Below are 26,950 nucleotides of genomic sequence, written 5' to 3' on the forward strand. Positions count from 1 at the left end.
GTCTATAAATGATGAGGTCGTATTATATGTATGTACATAACTGTTATGTATACCACAGTGCTAGTTTAGTTTAGGCAGAGATTTAGGTTAAATTTTAAAATATCCACGGTTCTAACGCGAATTGATTTTTAAAATAGCCCCCCCATTATCCAATTTGTATTTCACTTATATGTACACATACTGTTTTATCATAATTCGATCGTCAAAAATACGAACTATTTTCATTACTGGTGCTACCGGAAAAAAATTACCACTACCGGTATTACCGGTATCCATCGGTATATATTTATTTAACTAATTTGTGCAATAAAATTATATTAATTACCAATAAATTATTAATTAAATAATTTTCGGTTAATTATTAATAATTCTAATTAATGCGTGCTCCTTGCTTTGAAGAATTTTTGTGTAGAAGGGATGGTTTTAGCTTTTAAATATCATTTAAGTATGTATTCAAATAATTGTCAAGTGAAAAAAAATAAGTTTTCGAAAAAATCGGAAGGCGATGAAACTTCTCTTTGATAACAGTGAACAAGTACGATATTTTCAGCATTCTTTTTCTTTTATTTTAAATTTGTGATACACTTAACAGCTCCTTTAAATAACAGGTCAAAAAGTCTAAGTTGAGTCGACTAATTATACAAATTAGGCGAAGTTTTCTTTCAAATTTAAAACAAATCAACTAACATAAAATGACAATGAATATCTTGTATTTATGTGTATATAATATCTTACTACTTCTAAATTTGATAATGTACATATATATACTTTGTATTATTGTCCGTCCAAATTAGGACACACCGAGACTAAAAAAATAATCATTAAAAAAAATTTTATAGTATCTGACTGAAATAAAATAAATATACTCACATTGTAGTGATTTATAACAACGTCTTATCTTTGCGGTGAAAAATTCGTAATCAATGAAATGCATTTGGAAAAGAGGGGTCATTTAATCGAACGGAACCGCCTATCTTCCATTTTCCGGCGAACCCTTGCGTTTACGGGTGCACTTTATCGCACTGAAACATTAATCGAATAGATTTCACTTCTATTTCGCTCTCTGCTTTTGATGTTTGCTCTTCTCTCAGCGCCTAGCCGCTGGGTATTGATCGGTTCCATTTATTTTTGGACCGTTTTATTTATTCATCGGTGGGGTATTTTTTGCCCGGCGGACTCCCTCTACTCTCCCCCGTTCCCATCTCGCCGTCTGACCCGTTAATACTTTATACGGAATGAGGGATTTTATTGCGGTACAATTTGGGCCGAAAATGGAAAAAAAACCGTATTTATTTCCTTGTCGCGGTCCTACTACATTTGACATTTTATTACGCAAAACATATAAATATGTAAAATGTTTGATTCGCAACCGGGTCGGGTCATTCGGGATCGTGGAAAACTTTTATAGTTTCTCTTATTTTTGCGACCGAACCAAATGAAGGGGAAAACATTTATTGCAGGATTGGAAAAATAAAAGGATGTTTTCTCCCGCATATTATGCTTAAACTGCCGTAATGGATCACTACTGAATTATTTTAATTTTCCTATTTGACCTTAAGTCTAATCGCTTGATAAATTAGGTAGAATGGCGATTTATCCAGCAAGTTTTTTTGTGTGTGTAAACATGTTGAGCTGTCAGCATAAATCCAATAAAATAAATGTGACGTCACGTAGGAGGTGGGGGGTGGGGGGTGTTACTTCAGCAAGTATACTTAACTTGATTTTCATCGACACTGAGTTACATAATTTACAAATTTATTTTAGTATGCCTTTTTCAGGGACTTTATATTCCAATCTGCTTACATCATCATATGTGTTTCTTCCTTGACATTATTCGTAATCTTTTATCGTCTTTCTTTCATCATGAAAATCAGTCCATTCATTGATACAAATCACAGGAAAGTCATTAGCTTTTTTTCACTCATTCAGTTCATGCAGGGGTATATAAACCCATTCATCCAGTTTCTTTGTCTTATTTACGGACTAAGTATCATATACCAACAATGTATGTACATACATATGTATGTATGTAGTTTATCTTTAGTTTTTTACTTCAGTTTGGGATTAGCATAACATATACTCACACAGTTAAGCTTTGTCTACATTCACATCCAAAATGTATTGTATTATCTTTTAAATATATGTATGAATATGTAATTCAATACATTAATTTTTTTTATCTGAAACGCTATGTATTTTTAAACTACGATTTTTCTCAGTGGTTACTTATCGGAAACGGTCGCGTAGGTGGTCGAAAACAAAAACAGTCTAGGCAGGCAGGCGCTGGAGCATTTCATTGCTTTTCCACGCGAGATAGTTCTATTTGATATGGACACAGCATTATTAATACACCTCAAAGTGCCGGAACGTGTTTTGTCACTGCGGCTGGTAAAATGTTCCATTCGTCCCACACAAAAACAAATCATTCAATTGTTTTTAGACGAATTGCAAAATCAATCACAGTTTTTGACACCACTGAACCATAACCTTGTTCGTATTGTGTGATTTTATTTTCTTTTCCACAATGCGAAGCTGCCTCCTAAGGGTTGTCTTCTGAAGTATAGGTATATATGTATAGTAAGACGGCGACATTTTTATTAGACGTTTATCTCTGCGAAACGTGGCAATTTAGTGTGCGTGTTTCTCGAAATGTCTGCGATTAAAACAACGCTCTTTGCAATGTGCATATATAGAGCGATGTTTATTAGCGGATAGTGCGTTGTCTAGCTGCAGATATCCGTTTCAGGTCCAATTTAAGTCGCAGGACGTGTGTGGAAGAGGTTATCGGCTAACATTTATGGTCGGCACGGTACCACTATCGGCCGTGAGATAATTGTTAATGATCTCCTTGGAGCGTAAGCTCCACATCACGCGGAAATAACAATGTATGGCATAACTTAATTGGACTTAACATACAAATCGTGCTTCGCAGCGGGCACAGCCGGCCACGCAGATGTCGGACGTCGCGATGTGTCGATAATGTCGTCGAATTTGCCCATCTTGTTACAATACAATTTGGCAGCAGTACGTCACCGATGGTAATCTTATGGTTTTAATCGAGGTCGACGTCGTGCCGTTTCGATCTGACCGTTATTTTTTATATCGGGGATGTTCGTTTACTTTTTGTGTGAATGGAATTTTTCCGATCTCAGAAATCGCAATTTTTTACTATATTCTGTTTTTGGAATCTACTTTGCACACACACACATGATTAGATATCAAATTTTGGCTTTTACTCTACTTGAGGTATATACGGAATTGGAGCGCACGCCATATACAGTAACGCCATTAGTAAAGTGCTGCTATACTGTTTATATAAATTCTACCAATTTCCATTGTAATTACGATCACACACCATAACGTGCAAACCAGGGACTGATTTCATATGGCGTATGATTGTCATACAGAGTTTCATTATGATTAATGCACTTATGAATTATGTCAGCTTATCTAACCACATTTCACTACTGCAGATGTTGAATGTTTTCTAGTATGTATTTTGTTTTGTTAGTTAATTTTGGAAGCCTCCCGTATAAAGGTTCGTTTATACCATACAGCTGAAATCGACAACTCCACGTATACAGCAGTACTAAAAATAGTCTTTAGTACATTATATATGGACACATTCACATGTTCCGTAATGTGTATGTGACGTAACTGAAACAGAAACACCGACACGATCTATTTATATTATACAGCAGTACATGTCACCGAAACGTTGTAACAAACAAAATCGATTTTATTTGGCCAAATATTCATGCATGACGTGACGTTATAGTGACGAGTGCACCCGTATTAAGGAAAGTGCTGCCACGTGTATATGAATATTTTCGGAAATGTCATATTGTGACTATTGAATCGACGAAACGACGCGAGCAATATTGCGCTGTATCATCGCGCTCTAGTATGCTGTATATGTAAGCCGATTTTTCCTTGCACTCTTCCTAAGCAAGTATGAACGTTTCCAAAACGTATATGGTATTGTATAGTATGAATAGAAGTATAGTGCTGTATAGTATGAATAGAAACAGGGCCGACAAGAGGGAGGGGGGGGGGAAGCTGGGGTAAAGTTCCAGGGCCCGGACCTGGAACTTATACATACTGGAAAAAATACATATATTTATTTAATACTAAATGTTTATTATTTTTCGATCCGCTCATTCTAAGTGTCCATGTGAAATCGTACCTGTTATATCATACTTTCTTATCCAATTATTTAAAAAAATAACCAACATATAGGCATTTTTCTATTAGTTCTAATAGATTTTTCGCATATTAAAAATATATCTATAATATCTCATTTTTAATTTATCATAGGGCCCGTAATTATTTTCCAGGGCCAGGGATTCCTCTCGGCGGCCCTGAATAGAAACAGACTTTTCTGTGCAGTATTGTGCAGAGCTGTTGACGTGCAGTTCTGTATAATAAACGGACCTTAAAGAGGATGAATCTATGAAATAGTCAATTAGTTTATGGGATAGGAGCGATCTTATAAACAAAATTGACGTATCCAAGAAGACTCTGATAGTAGTAAATAGTCAAGTCAAAGTGCGAATGTCGCTCGATGATTTTAAGTGTTTAGTACAATCAACCGCGATTACCATTAGGTTGAATTAATTCGCCTGAAATTCTCACTCTTTTCCGCAGGTAAAGAAAATAATAAAAATGTTTACATTGTTTCCAATTAAGACGCGTTAATATGTAAATGCGATGGCAGGTTTTTCGGTCGGTTTACTGTAAACATTTTTAACGCTGTGCGCTTCGCAAACATTGCAGATTCACATGCCCTTCATCAACCACACGTACCGTATTGCCTTTCGTCGCCAGGTTTATTTATATTCACAATGGCCCTTGGGTAACTTGATTATGATGTATCAGATTAGAGTTGGCCATACATAAACAACCGCCCTCGGTTCACCGATTCCGATATCTCCAGTATGAATAATGAGTCTCGTATGGAGTCCTTCTCGTGCGAGATCAACGCCAACGGCCTGTACGACAAAGTATGCATTAAAAATTTGAGATTTTATTTTTTATTAAAATCTAACCAGTGTTTATATAGATTTACATGTACAAGATAGACGTCGATTGAAAATTAATCGGACGTGAGCTTTCACAGGCCGTGTGCAGTCTGGCGTGATGATAGTGTTCAGGTTGCACATGCACACACATGTATCCCCATCTCGGTTGATATTTTCAGCTACCGCCACGGCAGCCTCGCTCGACCCACACTGTTTTGTGATGCAGCCAGTGCGGAGGCCACTCTGCGATCCGATACCGGAGATATACGTACAGATCGAGACCAATTCACTTATGATTTATGCTGTCTGTCTAGGAATGCAAAATAGACCGGCGACCCGCGCCCCATAACATCGCTTGCACCGACAATAAAATTGATCTCGGCTCACGCGTCTGATTTATGACCATTTGGACATATGAAAAATTGCGATGTGTGTTTTGTTTGAAGTTTGGAAAAGTTGGGGGTTTTGTTTTCCGTTTGGGTTTACATATATTATACTACATACTAGGGGTTACGCAAATATATCTGAAATGTATCGTACACATTTAAGACGGCCGGTTTAACTGCAGATTTTCAGATTAGTATTACTATATGTATCTAATATATAATTTAGAAAGAGACTTTGAATGTATGTATGTTTGTTTGTTTGGTTGATTGGTTCGTAGAGTCTGTGACGTTCAATTTAATAAAAAAACGAAATGAATATTCAAATAAATTTAAATAAAATAAAACTGTTCAAATAAATTTAATAAAATTTAATATTAGATTGGCCATGTTTAAGAGGTTTATATTACAAACACTGAGCGAAGCCGGGTAAAAACTAGTATATAAATACCTATATATGTACATATATGCAAATCAATGCTTGTTCGTCCGCTATGCAACACAGTTTTCAAATTAAGATCAAATTTCACATTATCTAATTTTGTTGTGATAGATTATGTTTACCATGGTGCCATTATGGGCTAGCCCAAGGCGACACCCGTAGCCAAATTTGTACATATTACATATTTAATTTATAATATTATTATTATAAATTAAATTAGATTAAAAGTGACAAATGAGGATAGGTGGGAAATTTGGTTGAAACCGTTTTAACAATTAGATGAATTGGCAAACTGATAAGAAGCGATTGACTTGGAGTCACGAGTTTTGAAGGGGTCAGAGGGGTGACCATAGGGTGACCATACGTCCCGTTTTGGCCGGAACAGTCCCGATTTCTACGTGCTTTGCGTTCGTCCCGTTATTATATTATATTATAATTATTTTTTACTTGTTACATTTTTTTCTTTTAAAGAAATGTACGTTCTGGTGAAATTATATTACTTAACAAAAAAATAAATTAAATTTCAGTTGGATATAATTTTTATAATTAAAAAACCTAGAATATCTTTTTGAAAATTTGTAGTTATTTTTATATGTTAATTTTAAACGCTTCAGAAAAAATCAGCCTGCTGCGCATGAGCATTTAATATTATGTTAATTTTTTTTATCTTGTTTCTATTTTCCTTGTATATAAGAATGGTACATACTGAAAAAACAATAATTACTTGACAATATTAATGGATATTTAAAGGAAAAATTACTACACATTTTTTGAAATAAGGAGGGGGGACAATTTTATGAGGAGCGTCCCGTTTCGAGTCCTGTGAAATATGTTCACCCTAGTCAGAGCTCTTTCAAGAGTTTTTCCTACGTTCATCCATCGAGCAACCCCAAACAACGCTGATAATCGTTAGTTCAAGAACAAGTCAATTTTGTAAAGATTTTCTAAAATTAGTCATATTCAGTTGATTGAAAATGGTCCTGGAATGAATGCTAAGAGAGAGAGGTGCTTCTCGACAGGTTCAGCTTCAGAGGTTCTCTTATCGGACCTTTGTATCATGGCGATCTGCTAACCGATAGGATTGTGTTTAAGGCCTTAAATATTTTCCCCGAAAGCTTCTATTGGAAAGGAATGTATTGTATTGGAAGCTTTTACTCAACGCCGTTAATGTCACTTTTTTCCCTTTTCACATTTTTCTTTCTCCCCCCCACCCTTTTTTTCTAATTTTAAATGGCGTAAAATAACTGAACTACATATCTTGTCTATGAACTATTTATGTGCATTTATTATGGCTAACCAATGATGAAAACAAACAGGAAGTGCACTACCACATGTCAAAACCACTCAATGCAACCATTGTTCATTATAATATTCACCGAATTTAACTTGTGGTCGATTTATCAGATGCTTGGCTACGACTCCAGAACAGCAATTTAATGGCTTTTTTTCATTCTAGTGTGGACTTGGTTGTCTTTAGGCTGTATGTAGTTGGCGCCTGATATAATTGGCCGCTGTGGCCGGCGCCGCCCTTTGCATGACAAAACTATCGACAACTTAACAGTTAACCAGTCACCTATTCCGTCTAATACAGAAAACGGCATGGGTCGGAGCTCCGTTCTTCGGATCCACATTTTTGGAATTTTTCGCCACTTGACTTATGTTTGGTTTTCGTGTAATTGGGTCGTCGCGCATTTGGTCTGTGCACGCCGGCTTCTTCGCATGCGCGTCGTGTAGCTCGAAACAGGCGCAAAATCTAACTGTTCTCCTTTTTGTCTATTTCTGCTATATGCCAGGGGTGGCCGCTTTCAGTTGACCTTTCGGAAGGTGCAATATGAACGGACAAAAGAGATCCATATATGTATGTATGCACGAGTCCGGACGTTATTCGCGAGGTAGAGGGGGGTTTTATATAGGGCGGTTGTTCCGTTTATAAAAATAGTGTTGGCATAAAAGACATTGGTATTTCTGGTGGATTGACGTGGTAATGTTGGCTATTTTCCAGTTTGATGTTAATTCGAGCTTTTTAACAGTACAGGCATATTGGTTGCATGTAAAGTGCATGCCTTTATCAGTTAGCAAATATCTGTTCGCAAATATAATTTGTTTTTGCTTTAGCGAAATAAATTACGTAATATCTTTAACGAAGACAACGATTATGTTCATACATCGTTTTTATCTCAACAATGTGTATTTTATCAGAATATCACAATATGCGCTACATAGTATGAATATCATGTTTTCTTCCCTCGAAAATAGTCTCAATAAATGTACTCTGTACAATATTTACAGTTATTGGTCACTAAAATTGTTCAATGGCGTGGTTTAGAAATCGCCCTATTTTATTACACAGCCTTACTGACGTGTGTGCCAGCAGGATACAAGGGGACTCGGTGACGTTATACCGAGTCCTCTTGCATCCTGTTCGCACATACGTAAGTAAGTCTGTGCGATAAAAACGAGGAGATTTCCACGGCACGCCAGCGATACGTATGCATTTTTTTCTTATACATATATGTAATATTATTTATTATCAGCAACATAGCTCAGCGGTTAGCGTATGATGCCGAGGGGTCATGGGCTCGAGCCCTGATATGGCCAGACCTTGGATATTTATTTGTTTAAAGTTTGGACCATTGTAGCATTACAGGAATTCCTAATGCGCCACAATGGTCAAAAATATAACAGAAAAGAAACAAAATACACCACGGTGAAATAAATAGATAAATACTATATTTAAGGCCTGCTCAATGGAATTTTTAAAATTATTGGAATAACTTTATTTATTATTTCGGATCTGTATATATAATATATACATTTATTAATTTACGTAGCAGCTTTCATTATACAAATTTAATATTGTACATATTTTCGTAGCTCATTCCGAATCGTCGTTTTTTTTTTGACGACTTAAAATATTTTATTTTAAATATGTACTGTAGTAAAATAAACATGAAAGAAAGGGGAGATTACAAAGGAAATCCTTAAGAAATTAATTTGCATGCTTTTAAAAAAAAAACGTTAATGGACTTTTGCAAAAGTCCTCCTTATAAAACCTTTGTGCGTAAAGTGTATGTCAATTTGAATTATACCGAGACAAAAAATGTAGACGAACGGAGAGGAATATTAAAATCATTGATTCTAAAGCTAATGTGCGAGGAAGGTTACTTACTGACAATGCTCTGCGCAAGAGATCAATATATTTTAATTTTTACTTAATGTATTCGAAACTTTTTATTTAACAGACTATTTTTTTTATTATTTCAGGCATTGCTGAGACAAGGACAGATATCAGTGGAGTTGGAAGTGCGTCCTCGATATTTGGTTCCGGACACCAACTGCTTCATAGACCATTTACCTCGATTGCAAAGGTTGATTGCTCCCGAAGCAAACACGGCATACACCCTGGTCGTACCCTTAGTCGGTGAGTGCTGCACACACATTATAATTACTTTATACATATGTATATCCTTCTGAAGATTTGCCGCCTGTGTAAAATGCAAAATCTTATTTAACGCGTTCACGTTGCACTCATGTATGTGACGACGTACAGAATTGAAACTTGTCCCCCTCGTTTGCGCGTAATGTTGACCACTTTTCATACTAATCTTCTTGTCGACTCTACGCTGGATATCTATTCAGGCATGTATGTATGTATGTAAATATATCTACAGTATGAAAAACAGTTTGATTTATGAAATTTATCTTTTATACTATACTAAGCCGCGATAAAAAGATTTTTACCGTTTATTTAACATTTGGATGCAATCAGATCGAACCGGAGGATTATCATCTGACGTTAAGTAACTTACGGCTGGCTTCTAAATTCCACTTCGGATGGATCGCTTTGTCTGTGCCCCACCATACAAATATTTATCCAAAAGGAATTCTAAATACTCCACGCGAAATACGCCATTGGAATTGTCGATTGCGCAAAACATTAGCCGTCTGCATACTGTGCGTTTTCAGCAAATTTACAAAGCACTCGTCCATTCCTGAAATTTTACCATCAACCTGTTTATTTTTGCACCGGCGCCGATTCGCATGGTTCGTTTCGACCATTTGCAATTAACGTCGTGGGCAACGTGTTAATTATATTGATTAAAAATATATATCTCTTCGTATTAACGGATGAATGATCCGTTCGAAATTGAGTTGAGCGCCAATTTCTTAGGACTCTCTGTGAATAGGCTCGGTAATTGAGAATGCTGTTTAATATATGTGGCGGTTCATTAACCCCATCACACATTACAATTTATATTGTGCATTGTACTCTATGTGTTAATCTCGAGTTCGTAAACTGTGAAAATTAATCTTTCTAATGATCATTTGCATATTTTAAGCGTTGCTCGTTTGCGAACTTGTTACGCTCTCGTATGTGTATATCTTCCGTTAAATTGTAGGGGATGTTCTGTGTAATTTATATTATACACCGTTGCACACGCTTTTTATTGGAACGACCCTGTTGTATATTCGCGAAACTTGGCCCATATATCGCTAGATTATGGGGGTAGCAAATCTTACTAAACTTTTTTTTTAATGTGCAGAATTTTTTTTTTATATTGTCTACCTGATTTTTAAACGTTGCTACCTCCATAGGTTATTATTATTGTTTGTATATAAATATGTACATAGCGACTTTTTTTCGTACGTATATTTGAGTAGAAAATCTACGAGAGAAATGAAAAACATTGCGTGGTCAGTCATCTTGAAATATTTTTGTAAGCATTAGTTTTCATTGGCTTGCAAGTTTGATCAATAAAGACAATGGTCAAATTTGTCCAATTAGTATTTAGCGATTAGAAAAATTTACCAAATCTATACAAAGGCAGTATGAAGTATGCTATGAGCATGCGAGAATAAAAAAAGGTTACGCAGGATAGAAGTGTTAACAGAAGGGCTAAAACAAACTGGATGGTATGGGACGTCATTTGTCCTTGGCTTCCCGCTGTGCACGAGCTGATGATCGCACGTGTATGCATATCCACATGTAACCGACAAGTTTCTCCTACATTTCTTCAAATATGGGATTAATGGTTATCGGTCACCGCCAAGCAAGGATAAACACAAGAATATAATATCACCGAAAACACTACAGGGGGATTTTTGGGACGGTGTACCATGAATATGGGGTAGAGGTGCTGCGCTTCTTCGCATGTTTGAAAGTATCTAAAAAAAACCACGCACCACTGTAAGAAAGTATCTTAAGCCTGAAACTGCATGTCAACAACAGTACGAAAAATATTTTTTAGTACATTCATATGTTCTGTAAAATGTACGTGGCGTATCCGTAACAGCAGTAACCGACATGATCTGTTCATATTACACAGCAGTACATGTCACAGAGACGTCGTATCAAGCAAAATCGGTTTTTTTTGGCCAAATATTCATGCATGACGTGACATTATAGTGGTGAGTGCACCCGTATTAAGGAAATATTGTGAAAATATTGACTGGACGAAACGACGCAAGCAATATTGTGCCGTATCATCGCGCACTGTAATGTACATGTAAGCCGATTTTTCTTTGCACTCACCAAAGCATTGAACGAACCCAAAACTGAGTGCTGAGTATGAATTTAAGTAGTCTTTTCCGTGCAGTGCTATGCCGAACTGTTGATGTGCAGTGCTGGATAATATATGTAGATAGATCTTAAAATGTAAAAATTTCATACGTCATGCTGATAACTTTTGACGCAATTTTCCCATCACTAATTTTTGACACGAATACTTAATGCGCATCGAAACATCAGCGGCTACGCAAAAGTTTTTGAACTTTTAAAAACAACCGATAGCCGTCACTCGTTAAGGTTTCGTTTTATATCTGATTCGGATTTACTCCCCTTGTCAAAAAAGCTAAAACTTTAAAAATGCAAATTACTTTGGGAATCCTTTGACCCCATTGGCAAAGCCGCCTTTTCGAGTATTTTAAATAATTAATTACATAAACCTACTTCGTCCTAAAATAAATCCAGCTTAACCTGTCGTCTAAATTTAACTTCTTTATCGAACCGGTCATCTCTCGCGGCATCCGAGCACACTCGCGAGTCCTGTTATTACATAACCCATGCGAAATGTCTTCACTTTCGCGATGGTTCTGTTTGCGCTTCAGGTTTTCATACGCGCGCATCCCGGACATAATGTGTGGTAAATTATGTCGGCTGGATGGCCTTTGTCTTCTTGTTTAGATTGGTATCGCGACATGTTTAGATCCCTTGTCGCATCTAAACTTTTCTTAATGCGCTCAGGCTCGCGACACGCGGTGCAGTTAGCCGAGCTATCCCCGTAACCCCTCGCGCAATTCGCAAGATCGTCACGTTTAAAATTCCGCATATATGATGTGCATTTCTGTACCTTCCTCCCATTGCCTGGCACTCGATCGACTGGTGAATGCATCGTGTGCGGATATGAATAAACGGCGTTAATAACACGTTGGCGATCTTGTTGTGTGAGTTTAATAGGGCTCCGGGCGTATTCCAATGAGGAAGATGAGGGGCGCAGGCTTCGGGGTCAGGGGCCACTCTCGGGTCCCGTTACCCAACCGTATATGGGGCCAGTGCTCAAACATCGCTTCCATTCATACTGATAAATTTGATCGTTAATTTATCGCATAATCAGCCGTATTCTATTAGATCGGCGCTGGCATTAATATAGTGTAAGAGGCAAAAAAAGTAGCATGTGACCTTTGGACTAGTCAAATGCCGAGGAGATAGGTTTTAATATTGCACACTTCTGATAAATTAGCTTGGGATGCAAATATATTCATTTGTATGCTAAATATCAAGTATTGTATGTATTTTTTCAAAAACTGTTAGTTTTCGTTGATTATAGAAATGTTGATGTGCTTATTTTAAACGGCGCTGAATATTAATGAAGACCTTCGTTTAACGGTTCATTTGTGGATTGTTTCTTACTTTTTTTTTCAGATTTGTCTTAAAAGATGAAGGAGTGCGCTCGTAGGTTGCATTTTAGTCTGTTTGTCGTAGTAATTTGTACATTTGTACAGTTCAAGCCGCCTGTTTGCTTTCTCACACTATGTTTGTACCTGTGCATCGACATTGTATGATATAATATTTGCCATCGGCAAACGGTGGTTTTGAATCTGGTATTGTGCTTTCAAAATGCAATCTTGAAATTGCTATTTTCACTGCAAATAAACATTCACTTTAAATCCAGAGTGATTGCAATGTAAATTGCATTTTCGCCGACACAATATGATTGAATTGTTTTGTATATATGTTTTTCGATGCATGTTTATAACATCTTATGTCAGTATATGTACTTCCTTTATGATCTTAGGCAAGGCGAGATTTTTTAATTAAATACTTCCAATGATACAAAAATAAATTACAGTGTATCGATAAAAATTTCAGTAACCAATACTAAGTTTCAGTTCAATAGGACGAACAGTGTTCAAAAAATCCCCAAAATACACTGACACACAATAAACATACAGACACTCACACAGAAACACAGACACACACATTTTTTCTAGATCATGAAAACGTGATAAGTAGTCGATTCTGAGTTCGAATCAGTTAAAATATGCTTCAAATATCATTGCGGTTGAGCACAATATCTGCGACACAATACAGGCCGTTCATACCATTTCGTGGAAACGTGTGGCTAACAAATGGACTATGACTATCATTACTCATCCCACCATTGTTTTTTATATAATGTTGTTTTATGTTTTTTTCCAAATTATTTTTGTAAAAATAACATTTTTAAAGAAATTTCTGCCAGCACCGTAATCCCGGTATTCAGGCTAGTTTCAGTACCGGGATTCACGGTACTAGAAAACACCGGGATCTCGGGATTTGAAGCTTTAATACCATCGCATATTTATTTATTTATTGAAAAATCATCAGGCCTCAGATGTAGAAATTCATAAAAATAAAGAATACATATAACAAAATAACATCTGAGCCCAATTATAGATTTTTACAAAATACACAACATATCTAGTACATATAGACAAACAAATGAAAGAGAAAAGAATAAAAACTAAAATATGACTAAATAGGACAATGCATAAGTGATATAATATAATTGGATAAACATAAAGTGATATAGTATAATTGGATAAAGAATATATAATATCTCGCATATAGATTTAGTATCTCGCAATTAAATTTAAAAAATGATTTTTTGCGTGGAAATAGACATTAATAGCCACAGAACATAACATGTGAGATGAAAATACACACACACACACACTCCGAGTACCGTTTTCAATTTCTATTAATAGTCTTCTGACAAATTGCTAATTGATCAACTTCTTCACCTGCGAGACGGGATGTAAGCAATCATGAATATAGGGGGCCTCCTCGTACTTACAATTACTGCTTGTGAATTTGTGCGTTTGGTACACGCAATCTTCACTCCAGTTGTCGACATCAATCGCTCGTTGGATCGAGACGTGGGCGTCTTCTCCAACAGCCTCCTGTTCTTCTCGCTCTTTGTTGCCTTCCCAGCAATCTCATATGTTTCACAGCTGGGTATCATGTGTCGCGCTCGGTTCCGGAATCCACTTCCAGCCGGTTTCCAAACACAGATTATGCACATTCAGCTCGTCCTAATGTCGATGTCGACGTCGTCATCGTTTCCATCGTCCGCTCCATTCCAACGAGATTAATAATGGGGACTTTTAGTAGAAGTTCGCCATTGCGTAGGTCGCCGAGATCGTTATCGTATTATTATACACACGTATGCGGTCGCGTTCTGATGTTTCGCCAAGACATCGGGTCTTATGCCCGTATTCTGTGGTGTTGCATTAATTGCACTTGCACGCGAACCACACTGATGGAGATATGGACCGCGGCTTAATGTCTCTCCTCTCCCGTGTTTAATGTACGTGAGAGGCACGCTTTGCTCTATTAGTGCTGCCGATGCAATGTCAATTCGTTGAAAGTTATTATGTTTTTATATAACCTACATATGTATATGTATGAGTATGTTGTGTGTGTAGGAATTTTCTTTGCCCTTTTATATGGTATCTGGAAAATGTGTATAAAATGAAAATGTCAGAAGGCAATTATTCAAATTGTATTGTTTTATTATACTCAAAGTGTCGTATATACTTTGGAAACTTGTTTAACTTTTGCCGTTTTAGTATATTTATGGGGAATCTTTCTGTTTGTCCCCGTATAAATTGGCGCTTTTCAAACCATTGATTGCCCAATTTTTGGTTTGTCTACAAAACAAAAATTGGGCGATGAAAATTTGTACACTTCATATAAGATGGTAGAAGAATTGCTCAATAAAAAATAAAAAAAAAACAAACTATTTGCAAAACTTTATCTATGAAGCGTAATCAGACGTTTGCTTATCAGCATGTCAAGTTCGTTCACATTTTAAGCTTTTTAAGACTTTATGCATATGCGATATGCTTAGCTTGTATTATTATATAAATATGTAGAATAAATCTAATTATCGAACAAAAGAATTTACATATATAATATAAGCGAATTTATATATGTAAATACTAACATATTTTATCTCAGTTTTTCGAATTCGGCTTTCCGATATAGCATGCTAGAAAAATCTTAGAAATAGCTTGTGTGTTGTATTTTTTTTTGCAAAATTTGCAATATAAATACATTAAATATAATTTTGTTTTTTTTTCCTGAAAATTATTTATGTACATGTAAATATTTAATATTGTTACAAGATTACAGTATTCCTAGAAATACACACGTACATACATATGTATGTACATATATTAAGTTGTTATATATAATGTCTGCACTATTCTTCCTTATACTAGATCGATATTTTACGAGTGCACTCAGATCGAGTCCGCTAATTTGATTTACTCGTAAAGTTGCAACATTTGAGTGACTCATGAGGACTCAGTATGGGTTAACTTATATCAATCGTGGTATTAAAGTAGCATACTCGACTTTGAGCATATCTGCTGCATTGTAATTAGGGATTGCAATATTGAAAGTACTGATACTGGTAGTATTGGTATTTGACCGAAAATTAGGCTTTGGTAATACCGTTATTAAAAAAGAAATACCGATAGTATCGACTTTTTTCAAATTCGTACATTTTATTTTTTGAAAACGATATCTTTTGCATACGCGACATTGAGCGAGTTATTATTTGATAATTTGTTTTCGATCTGTATTATATCATGCCACACTGTAATTTTTTTTTAATTTTTACTGATTTCCGATACATATCGTTAAATACAATGTTCGCCAACATTTTTGGTATTCTTCATTTTTGGTATTCTTCAATTTTAATTTAAATAAGAAAATGTTTACTGTAAAGTGTTGATTTTTTAAATTACGTACATCTGTATGTACATTGAAAATGTGATAAAATATGTTATTTGGAACATTTTTTAGTACGATGTACATATACATTTACAATGATGACACGACAGGGACTATTTACAAGGCTATTCTTAGTTTTTTTTTCTAATTAGTGTATGGAAAAAAATGTAATTTGAACTAATTTCCCAGCTGATGGTTGACTCTTCATTTGTATCTCCAGTGAGCGATGATTGGGTATCTGATTAGCTTAAGTCTTAATTGCAAAAAAAACAACAACACTAATGTCTACGATAATTAATAATCCTTTACACTTGAGCGTACCTACTTTACAGTTTTGTACCCTAATATCCTATATTTGTATGTTTGGGTTTGGCGTATTTTTCAATAATTTGTTGATACATGCAAGCTGTGCTAGGGATATTGGAAGCAATGTTTTTTTTATTATTAAAAATTAACTATGTAATAAAAAAAATATACCGAAAATACCGGTATTCTTTTTTATTTCGATAATACCGGTATTGAAAATTACGGTATTTTTGCAATCACTACATACATACGTATACTACCTGTGAATATAATGTTTTTGTTTACGGGCAATTGCGCATGGTGGGAGCTGGAATTCCATTGCGCTCGAAATTAGTTAATACTATTTAACTTTTTGAGCGTTATGTATTAATAAATGATTTGTTTTGACAGTGGTCTCCGAGTTGGAGGGTTTGACTAGAGCAGTGCGCGTGGGTGAGGCAGCTCAAGCTGCTCTAGAAGTGCTCCGAGTGCGTAGACCAGCACTGCGTTTTGCAACAACCCGAGGCAACTTGCTGGGTACTGCCACCTTCACTGCGGAACAAGACACAGACGCATCCCTCACCAACGACGATCGCATTCTGGCTGCATCGCTCAGTTTGTGTCGAACTATTCCCATAGTCCACCAACAACACCAAGCTGAAAACAAAGGTAACGTGAATCCACCCTCGCCTTCTTTGCAGTTGGCCCAGTGTTGAGTGTAATTTTTATGTTTGTTGATTTTGTGTTTAGATGTGCCGTTGAGTGGTGCTGTTGAGGGTGCAGCAAGTAGCAATGGCGCTGCTAATCACACCGATGAAATTGGCTCGGACGGTGTAAGGAGACTGGTAAGAGAAGTCGTCTTATTGACTGACGATAGGAATCTGCGCGTCAAAGCTCTCGCCAGGGATTTGCCGGTGCGAGACTTGCCAGCCTTCATGCGATGGGCAGCCATCGAATGAAACGGATGTTTTCTATAGGTAATTTTTCATTTTTCTATTGCAGTTTTATTTTTTATATTTTATTTTGCCTATATATATTTTTCTATACATAACTGTATTCGGTTTTCAAGTTGTGAAAATTTAAACATTAGCCTACCTATGTACCTACTTATATTTTGCAACACATACATACACTCTATCCTATGTGCCGGGCCGCATCGTTGTCGGCCGACTAGTTGCGCGACACGAAAAAATGTATGGAAATGTGTGCGACAAACAAGTTGACGGGTGTGGCATGTCCCATCTACCTGCATGCATTGGTCTGGTCACCCTCAACCAAGTCGCACGATGCGGCTCGGCCCTATCGGTGGATCTGGTTTCACCAATTCTCGTTAAATGTTTCGTTTCTATACTTGAATATAATTTGTCATCAATTTTGAATAAAGTTTATAATTTTATGTTTATTACAGCTACATGCATATATACATATATGTTTGTATGCAAGCAAATCAAAATCTTTTAAATTGTAAATTCTAGGATAATAATTTTATTTAAAATAATTAATTTCCATTTAATAAATATTGAATTAAAAGTTGAGATAAATCGTAACATTTGTAGAGATATTGGAAAATGTTTCTGGAATGATTACTATGATAATCCTAGTACCAAGCTGACGAGACAAGTATAGAAACGGAGAGTTCATTTAACGAGAGTCGATGTTTTGCAGGGGACCCCTATCCTATTAAACGAACGACTTTTGCACATTTTAAAATTTAAATAATTGATTTTGGTGAAACTCATCTACCCCTATCGGGTACGAGAGTGTGATTTAGCTATGTTTCAAATTTGGTAAGATTAATTTCGAAGGTTCAATATAAGGTATGAGGTGTTGATTTCTATGAATTATCATTATCATCATCATTTACAAACATTAATCATCCACTGCTCATTGAAACACGCTTCTATCGTCTCTGTTTTGCGGAACTCCCATCCATCTCACCCCACACATTTTGATAATTATGTACATCCACCCATATTTCTAACTGCCTTCCTTTCACCCCCTTTACGTTCTCTTGGATACCATTCCAGTCCTTATTTTTTCACCCTTCGCCCATTCTTCCAGCTATGTGCCCCACTAATTGCCATTTCAGTTTCTGCACTCTCTACCATTTCATATCATTCTTCGTTATGATACCAATAAAATGTATATTTAATATTTAATATTAAAAAAATGTGCTAAATAGGCTTTACAGTTTCACGATACGCCACTATGGCCAGACATAATGAAAATAAATAAGCAATTCATTTATTTTAAATGAAGATTCCTTCATGTATTGTTTTATATGCGTTTATATTTGAGTTTAGGTACCCTATTATTATTCTACTAAAATAATATTTCAAGATAACGACAATGACTGCAATAAATAAAAACTTCATCTAATTTAATCTAACACCTGAATCTAATACAACTAATGACTACTTTAAATAATATATAGTGTTTTCACTTTACGAAGGCGTATTTAAAAAAAAATCTTTTGTGCAGGTTTTAAATATAAATCCAATTTATTTATTTATTTAAAGTTTGGACCGTTGTGGCATTACAGGAATTCTTAATGCCCCACAATGGTCAAAAATATAACAGAAAATAATTAACAATACAGAAATTAAATACAATAATTATAAATATAGTTATAACCTTCGTTATATAGTTATTAATATATTTATTTAAAGTTTGGACCATTGTAGCATTACAGGAATTCCTAATGCGCTACAATGGTCAAAAATATAACAGAAAAGAAAAGAAACAAAATCATAACTAAAGAAATATATAACCATCCTATGGTTATATATAGGAAAATGGAAAAACAGTAAGAAGGAAAAAGGATTGGAATGAAATTCTAAAAAAACATGAATTAGGATACAACGCCTTCTTAAACTTTCACATATTTTTTAAATTTTCTTTTCTTTTATTATATTTTTCGCTTAATCGATCGAGCGCGTTATATTTAACTGTATATAATGATGAGGGATGAAAATAATACGCTCTTACTAGTGCGTATGTATAGTGATATAAAATACGCTTTGTAAAATAAAAATCAATTTTTAATGTTTGAATAGATCGAATGTCTGCTTTTTGTGTATTATATTTGTGCGACTAACATAATTTCGGCGATGTTTGCAGACTTGAAGAATTTGAAATATTCGCCGGACATCAGATCGAGATGTTCACACGTCAACAAGGGCGCCAGGTGAATCGCAATACCCGCGTGTTCAACAGTGTTAAAACGTCCGATACACACACCGTCTCACATCCCTCATCAACAACAAAACAAACAAATAATAAAAAAAAAAACTAAAATTAAAACATAAAAATATATAAGAATTAAAAATTGTAATTAAAATAAGATTTTTAAGCTTTTTTGAAAGTGTGTGCACATACATCATTTTTGTCTGCTGCGGTTTTTTCAGAACGCTTTGTCGCGGTCTCTTGTGTCGGCGGTCGGTTTTTGTCCGCGGCTCGGATGGCGCTCAGCGAAGCTCGATCGCACGCAAGTCGTACCGGCGGGCGACTATGATGATGGCCAACTCGCACTTGCTGTTGATGACGGTTGACGACGTAGTGAGATTATGTCGCTGTCCTCCCCTTGGCCCTATGGGGTGGTCCATCCCCATGACCCAGTCGCCCTCTGTTCCCCTTTTCGGCGCATGGCGCGATCGCTTCGCTGACCGAGCTCAACGTATACGACGACGACGACGACGACGACGACGACACGTTCCGATTCGACGGAGACTTTCGAGTAGAGATAATTGTTAAAACAATCGATACCTACTGTTATATTGTTCATATTTAGAAAAATATACGTGTATAATACGTGTACGTATTATATATATACATATATATACACACACACACACACATACATGCATAAATACACACATACGGATCTCTCGATGTAGATTTAATTTATAAACGATTTCTATATTTTTTGATTTTTTTTTAATTTAATTTTTTAAATGATATTTTGTCAATATGTCTTGTCGTACAGAGTAGCGTTCCCTGTTATACAGAGAATACATATATTTACAATTTAGGATTAAATGAGAAATGTAATCTTTTTATATGAAAGATGAAAGATTTGTAATTTTGTTTTCCTTGTCGACGATTGTGATACGATTTTCCAAACAATGTGCGGCATAGTGATTGAAAAATCCGCAGATTTTTTCGTCTTAAATGTGTATTTCACTGCATCATAAAATATTATAGCATTAGGTATTTACTAATAAAAAAAATTGCTGCTGTTTATTATTATTATGATAATCATCATTATTATTATTATTATTATTATACATGTATTGGATCCAAGTCATGAAATTTTCATCATTTTATTTTTCAATACATTTTATATGGAGAGTCGATTTTTTAGTGCATGTTTTTATTATATCGCATACACGTTTGATCAATTTTGTCTTAATGAGCTGAATAAAGTTATAGCAATATATGTATGTGTAGTTATATTATACAATGCAATATATGATAAATATATTTATCGTGATTTAAATGAATTGTAATTTTTCTCTACTTTTTCATATGGCGCTCAAAATTTAATGTCATGTAAATAAATATTGCGAAAATTTTCAAGTGTTAAATCTTTCATATCAATGTATATATGAAAGTCTCTTCGAGTGTAAAACTTAATACTTATTAAGCTTTTTGAAAAGATTTTTTTGCTCGTATTTTTTTGCTTATTGCAAAATTTGAAAGAACTTTTTTTTTGTAGCTTCGATGTACGTTATTCAATGCAAAAATGTTCTTACGAGGCTATATATTTTTATATAGCATTTTTAAATAATCATTGAATTATAATTGTAGTTATGGATAGTGTGTAATTATAAAAATGTACGAAATTTATGTACCTAATGAAAATCAACAAAGCGGGAAATAAACTTGCCTTTATTTTGATGTTTCGAAATTTTCTTTTATATAAGATTTATTCAAGTGTATGTAGTTAGTTTAATTGTTACATTGCTTACTGTGTGTTTTGTAAATAAAGAAGTATATAAAAAATACCCGTTTTTAGATGATTGTTAATCAGCAGCACGTATAATTTTTCAAATATGGATAGAAACTTACATAGACTAGTTTGAATATTTGTAATGTGCACTTTATATACATATATTTTAAAATATGCTGCTATATTTTATCCTATCATTTAACTTTACAGAAATCTCAGCATGTTCCATGATCATCTTAAAAAAAAAGTTAATTTTACATTGAGTTTTATAATTATTTTTATATGAAAGATTTCATTTTTATTTTCGATCAATTTTTATCAATTTTGTTTAAAAATTTATGTATATGCTCATATATTAAAATCTATTTAGCATATTATCTAATACTTATTATAATGTATTAGTATTTGGCAGTGTTGTATTCTAAATTTTATTGAAATCATGCATTGATCAATACTGAAATAGTTTACTGTGGTAATTATTCTATTTTTGTGCTAGATGAGGCTAGATCACTTAATGTTTATTTTTTTAATGTTTATTATGACATTTATTATGTACGCATTGTCTATTACAATGATAGATTAGTTATTTTCATGTGTAGTTTTTAGGAGGTAGCGATTTAATTTTATGATAATGTAATATCAGAAATATACTTTCGGTTTCATTTTACTGTAATATGTTTTTATGATGTATTTTATTATGATTAAGATGGTAGTTTGTTAGCTTTGAAATTTATTTTTTGTTTACATTGATTAAATATTTACTTATACATTTTTAGACAAACTTAAATCAAATTGTTCAGAAATTATTAAATGAGAAACACATATATATTTTTTAATAATGTTCTTTTTGTTAAATACAAATTAATATGAAAGACCACACATACTCGATAAAGAGACTAAAATTAGAACTAATCATAGAGTACTTATTGAAAAGTTTTTTTCTATGTTTGTGCGCCATTTTGAATCGACTGCTTCGTTTGTAATGAATATTATATTTAAATGAATAATACAAAAAAAAAAAATAATTAAATATACTATCCACATAATGTGATATTATATTTTGTGTGATTATTGTTAGTGTAGTGACGTTGTTGGCGTGAAATTGAATTCAAAGCGCAATACACGGTTTTTAAATTCTCTCGGTTCATTATATACCAAATATGAAATTGCAACAATAAATTTGTTTAATTTTTTCATAAAATTGCTTTATTTTATTGTCCCTATATATCCCATTTATTTCAGAAAAAATAGTACATATTTGGCATATAGTACATAATAGCATTGTTTATACTTGACTTTTCATATTAAATACTTTTGGAACTGTCTTTGGACTTAAAGATGCACATACATATGTATATAGTACATGTATACTATTTTTTGTGGTACATTCTCAAATTAAGGGTCTTTTGAATTTTGGATGCTACTCGGATATACAGTCCCTGACCAGAATATTACGCCACCCCTCTTGAGATGCGTTTGGGTAAATTTGTCACGGTCGTAAATAACTCATTATGGGAACTTTTGGCCTCATTTTTTTTGTGATCTTATCCTTAAATGCAACTCTATTCACTAGCAAAAAATATCGGTGGATTATCCCTCAAAAGGTCTTCAAAAACAAAAGAAAGATGTTTGAAATCGGTTTGCGTCTGAATTTTGTTCAATATTGACGTGCGTTTCCGAAGTATATTTTCGAAGATATTTCACGTTTTCGTCCTTTAATTGTTGTTGAATATTTTTTTTTGTAATAAATCGATTCTTGGGAACAAGCCTGGCGATTTTTCGATCCACACGAGGGCCAAATTTTTTTTTAGTACCACTATTAGCTCGCCGCTTGAGTGTGGGGTCGCAATCAGTCTCCAGATTTTGTTTTATTTTTCTAATAGACGCCCTACTAACACCCTCCATTGTCGCGATTTTGTTTTGAGAAAACTTTCCTGTATTTAATAATGATGTAATGCTTGCAATTTTTTCTATAGAAAGATCTGATTTTCTACCCATCTAAAAAAATCCAATAAAAGTTTTACAAGCAATTTAAATCATAAAACAAAGTAAAATTTCGAGATATTAAATACCAACTTACCTTAAAAATATGTTAAAGTTGCAGTAAAAGAGAAAAAAACACAGTGCTTTTCACAAAATAATGAATGATTTTAACGGAAACGCACGTCAATATTGAACAAAATTCAGACGCAAACCGATTTCAAACATCTTTCTTTTGTTTTTGAAGACCTTTTGAGGGATAATCCACCGATATTTTTTGCTAGTGAATAGAGTTGCATTTAAGGATAAGATCACAAAAAAAATGAGGCCAAAAGCTTCCATAATGAGTTATTTACGACCGTGACAAATTTACCCAAACGCATCTCGAGAGGGGTGGCGTAATATTCTGGTCAGGGACTGTACATACATACATACAAATTTACATATTTCATCTAGATTTGTTCTCCATCTGCCTACTACCTGTTGTACACTCAGTTCAATCAGTGTATGTTCTATTGAATCTGTATTTTCCGGTGAAATTATACTTTTACTAATCGAAGTATATTTTCGCCAACTCAGTCGGTGAAAGCATATCACACAAATCAGTACATTGCAAACAAACTGTCGACTTGGATGCTAGATCATAACAGCTCCAATTGGAAGAAAGGACTGAGGACTGTCTAATTTATTAAAAACCAGGCATTCTATTCAGGAATCAAACCGTACCCATATGAAGCTGTATTCAGAAAAACTGCAAAAGTCGGTCTAACATCATCAAATTTGACTTCTGAAGTAATTAAACATTTATACACTGAAGAAGATATCGAAAAACGTTTGTTGGAGGTAGAAGAAGAAGACACAACATTAATGGAAGTATCCAAAGTAAATGTAAAGTATTCGGAATATGAATTCCCTAAAACGTCGGTATACTTTCAATGCTAGTATGAAATTACTGTACCCTGTTTACTTTCAATACTTCCCGTTTTACTTTCAACACCTTCCCAGTTGGTTATATTTTTTATGTTTTACTTTAGGTTTCCTGGGTAAAGTGTTGAGCAACATCTTTAGCATTGCATGAAATTATGCGTAATACAGTTATTTTAATTATAGCAAGATATTTCGGTGCGTGCGCCGCTTCGGAAGGTTACTGCCCCGGAAAATCAGATAATTGGGGTAACTGACCAACGTTGCTGTGATGATGAACTCTGCGATATGGGGGGATTATTGTCGTGGCAGATTTTAGATAAAAAAATACGATGGATTTCATGTCGTTCGCGGTTCAAATACTTCATGAGAACGTTCCCTTCTTGCGGCTGCGACTGCCTCCCTTGATGTGTTTACGCATTTTTCCCGTTGCCACTCTGTGGTACGTGCGTTATCAACCATCAGGTGTAGTGTACCGGTTGCTCGTTCTAATTACTCGTAGGACTTCTCTACCGACTATCATGGAAGAAGAGAGGGGCCGTGATACCGAATACAGAATGGCCCATAAACATTGGGATAATAATGATTACAAAAATTAACTTCTCATCAAATTAGGTACAGTAAGTAAGTGGCCATAACGAAATTCGACTTTAATACTTTGATTTATTTTTATTACACATGAAAATAATCTTTGAAGATTTCGAATTGTATTTATTTGTACACTTAGGGATGATTAAAAGCGAAAGCTTTTAATGAAGCTAAAAGGAAGATTTTTGCGAATATGTAGTCGAATTTGGTAAACGGACTATTCCGCAAATTGCGATCGCGCACGATAATCGTTACCACAAAAATCGCTAATACGGAATATCTGGCACTCGAGTTCTCGTTATTACAATATTTCGTGTGGATAGCTTTCGATTGATGGTGATTTTGGGTGCCAGATGTTCCGTGATCGAGATTTTAGTCAAGTGCGCGAGATCGCTTTTTGCGGAATAATCACCGAACCGTCGAATTCACGCCTATGTGTACAACTGAAATTAAAAGTAATAATAGATATATGGATCTTAAAAAATAATAGCCAAATTCGCTTTCTACAGCTGTCAATGAAACAAGCTATTTCTATATGTGACATCTTGTCATTAAGATTGAAAGTAATTCGCAGTGATTCAAGAAAGATTTGTATTAGTGAAAAGAGGAGAAATCGATAAAATCCAATGATATTCACACTACAATCGGCAGCCATGACAGGTAGGTAAGGATAATTAACTTATAATTTTAATATTGATTCCAAACAGAATACGTTTTTTATTTCTGCCACGTAGCCATGAAATCCCGTAAATTTTACCAATGAACACAAAGTGAAGATGAAATGATTCATTTCAGTTTTTTCTCATTGTCTTCTTGTTATGCATATGAATCAGAAAAAAACAAAGTCGATAAATAAACAGAAATGGAAGTTTTTTTCTTTAGATAGTTTTGCAAATATGAGATGACAGTGATGGCTATCGGTGAGATATTAGTTCCATATTTGCATACACATGTATCATTCTGCGCAAACCCGGTCGACCCCCTACGGCTATTCACAGGTACAGTTACTTCACGCGTCCAATTGTATATGTTTGTGCTTTAATGATTAATCATTTATAAGATTAAGAGGAATAGTTGTCATGAAAACATTTCAAGTCAGATCAAATTGACAAACTCTGACAGAAAACAGAAAAGTTTGAAACAACAGTAAATAAAATGGAGTTTTTTAAGGCAACGTAATAATTGGTCGATATTATATTTAACGATACTCAATTTGCATGTGAAACCAACTTGAATAAACCGGAATGGGCAAAAATACAGCATCAACAAAAGCGGGAGGAGTACATCCCGAAGGCGTTCAATACATACGTATCTTTTATTTATTCAATATTAAAATTCATACCTTAAATTGGCATAGTACGCGTGGACAATCGGCAAATTCCAATTAAATAACGGGTATATTATCTTTTAGTCAGGGTGTATGTGTTATGCGGCTGCAGGTTACACGGAGTGGCGCCAGCTTGGGGTCACCAGACACCGGTGCTAATGAACGGGGTCAAACGTGGATCAATCGCCATTTTATTGACTACCCCTCATCTGTGAAGATGGAGGCCCACCTCTCCGGGGGCGTAGCCTCCTCTGGGGATGTTTGGCGACTTCCTGGTCTGGTGTGGTGTTTGTTTATGCGCGTCTTGCTCTAATCTGCTCGTACGCATGTCGCCTATCTGCATCTGTCTGCGGATGGTCATTGCTCACAGACATCTCTAACTGTGACTGCAATTTTAACATCGCATTGGAATCTTGTGTCTGTCATTCGTGTGACTTTTTAGGAGTAATGTCAACTCTTTGAACTGTAGTGCATAGGTGGTCTGATTAGAATGGACGATTCGGTTGTGTTGTACTAAATAGTTGCTTCTTCAGTCTTCTACATATTTGCTTCTACATCGTAAAGATTTTGATAAGTTAGTTTCTGCAGTTTTAGTTGCTGTTGAAAAATTAGACGGTGGTGATGGGTACGATGAGTGTTTGGTGTTGCCAAGATTTTTGTAGAACGATCTTAAGCAATTTTGAATTAAACAAATTTATTTCAATCAAAATTTCGACAAGTAAAGAAAAAAAAAATAATAAAGTATCGTCCATATATCAGTAATGATT

General features: G+C 34.8%; 1 protein-coding gene across 9 annotated transcripts in view; it reads left to right on the top strand.

Moving 5' to 3' along the window:
* The window catches only part of Smg6 (Smg6 nonsense mediated mRNA decay factor), a 58,084-nt gene extending 38,406 nt beyond the window's left edge, over positions 1 to 19,678 (top strand). For all 9 annotated transcript variants that reach the window (XM_077438298.1, XM_077438301.1, XM_077438303.1 and 6 more), the window contains 4 exons: positions 9,111 to 9,267; positions 16,825 to 17,082; positions 17,164 to 17,390; positions 19,534 to 19,678. In XM_077438298.1, coding sequence (XP_077294424.1) covers positions 9,111 to 9,267; positions 16,825 to 17,082; positions 17,164 to 17,372 — 624 coding nt within the window. In that variant the 3' untranslated portion in view covers positions 17,373 to 17,390; positions 19,534 to 19,678. The remainder of the gene's footprint in view (positions 1 to 9,110; positions 9,268 to 16,824; positions 17,083 to 17,163; positions 17,391 to 19,533) is intronic.
* The last annotated feature ends 7,272 nt before the right edge of the window (positions 19,679 to 26,950 follow it).

The sequence above is a fragment of the Arctopsyche grandis genome, chromosome 9 (genome assembly GCF_051622035.1).
Source record: "Arctopsyche grandis isolate Sample6627 chromosome 9, ASM5162203v2, whole genome shotgun sequence".
NCBI classification, from domain to species: domain Eukaryota; kingdom Metazoa; phylum Arthropoda; class Insecta; order Trichoptera; family Hydropsychidae; genus Arctopsyche; species Arctopsyche grandis.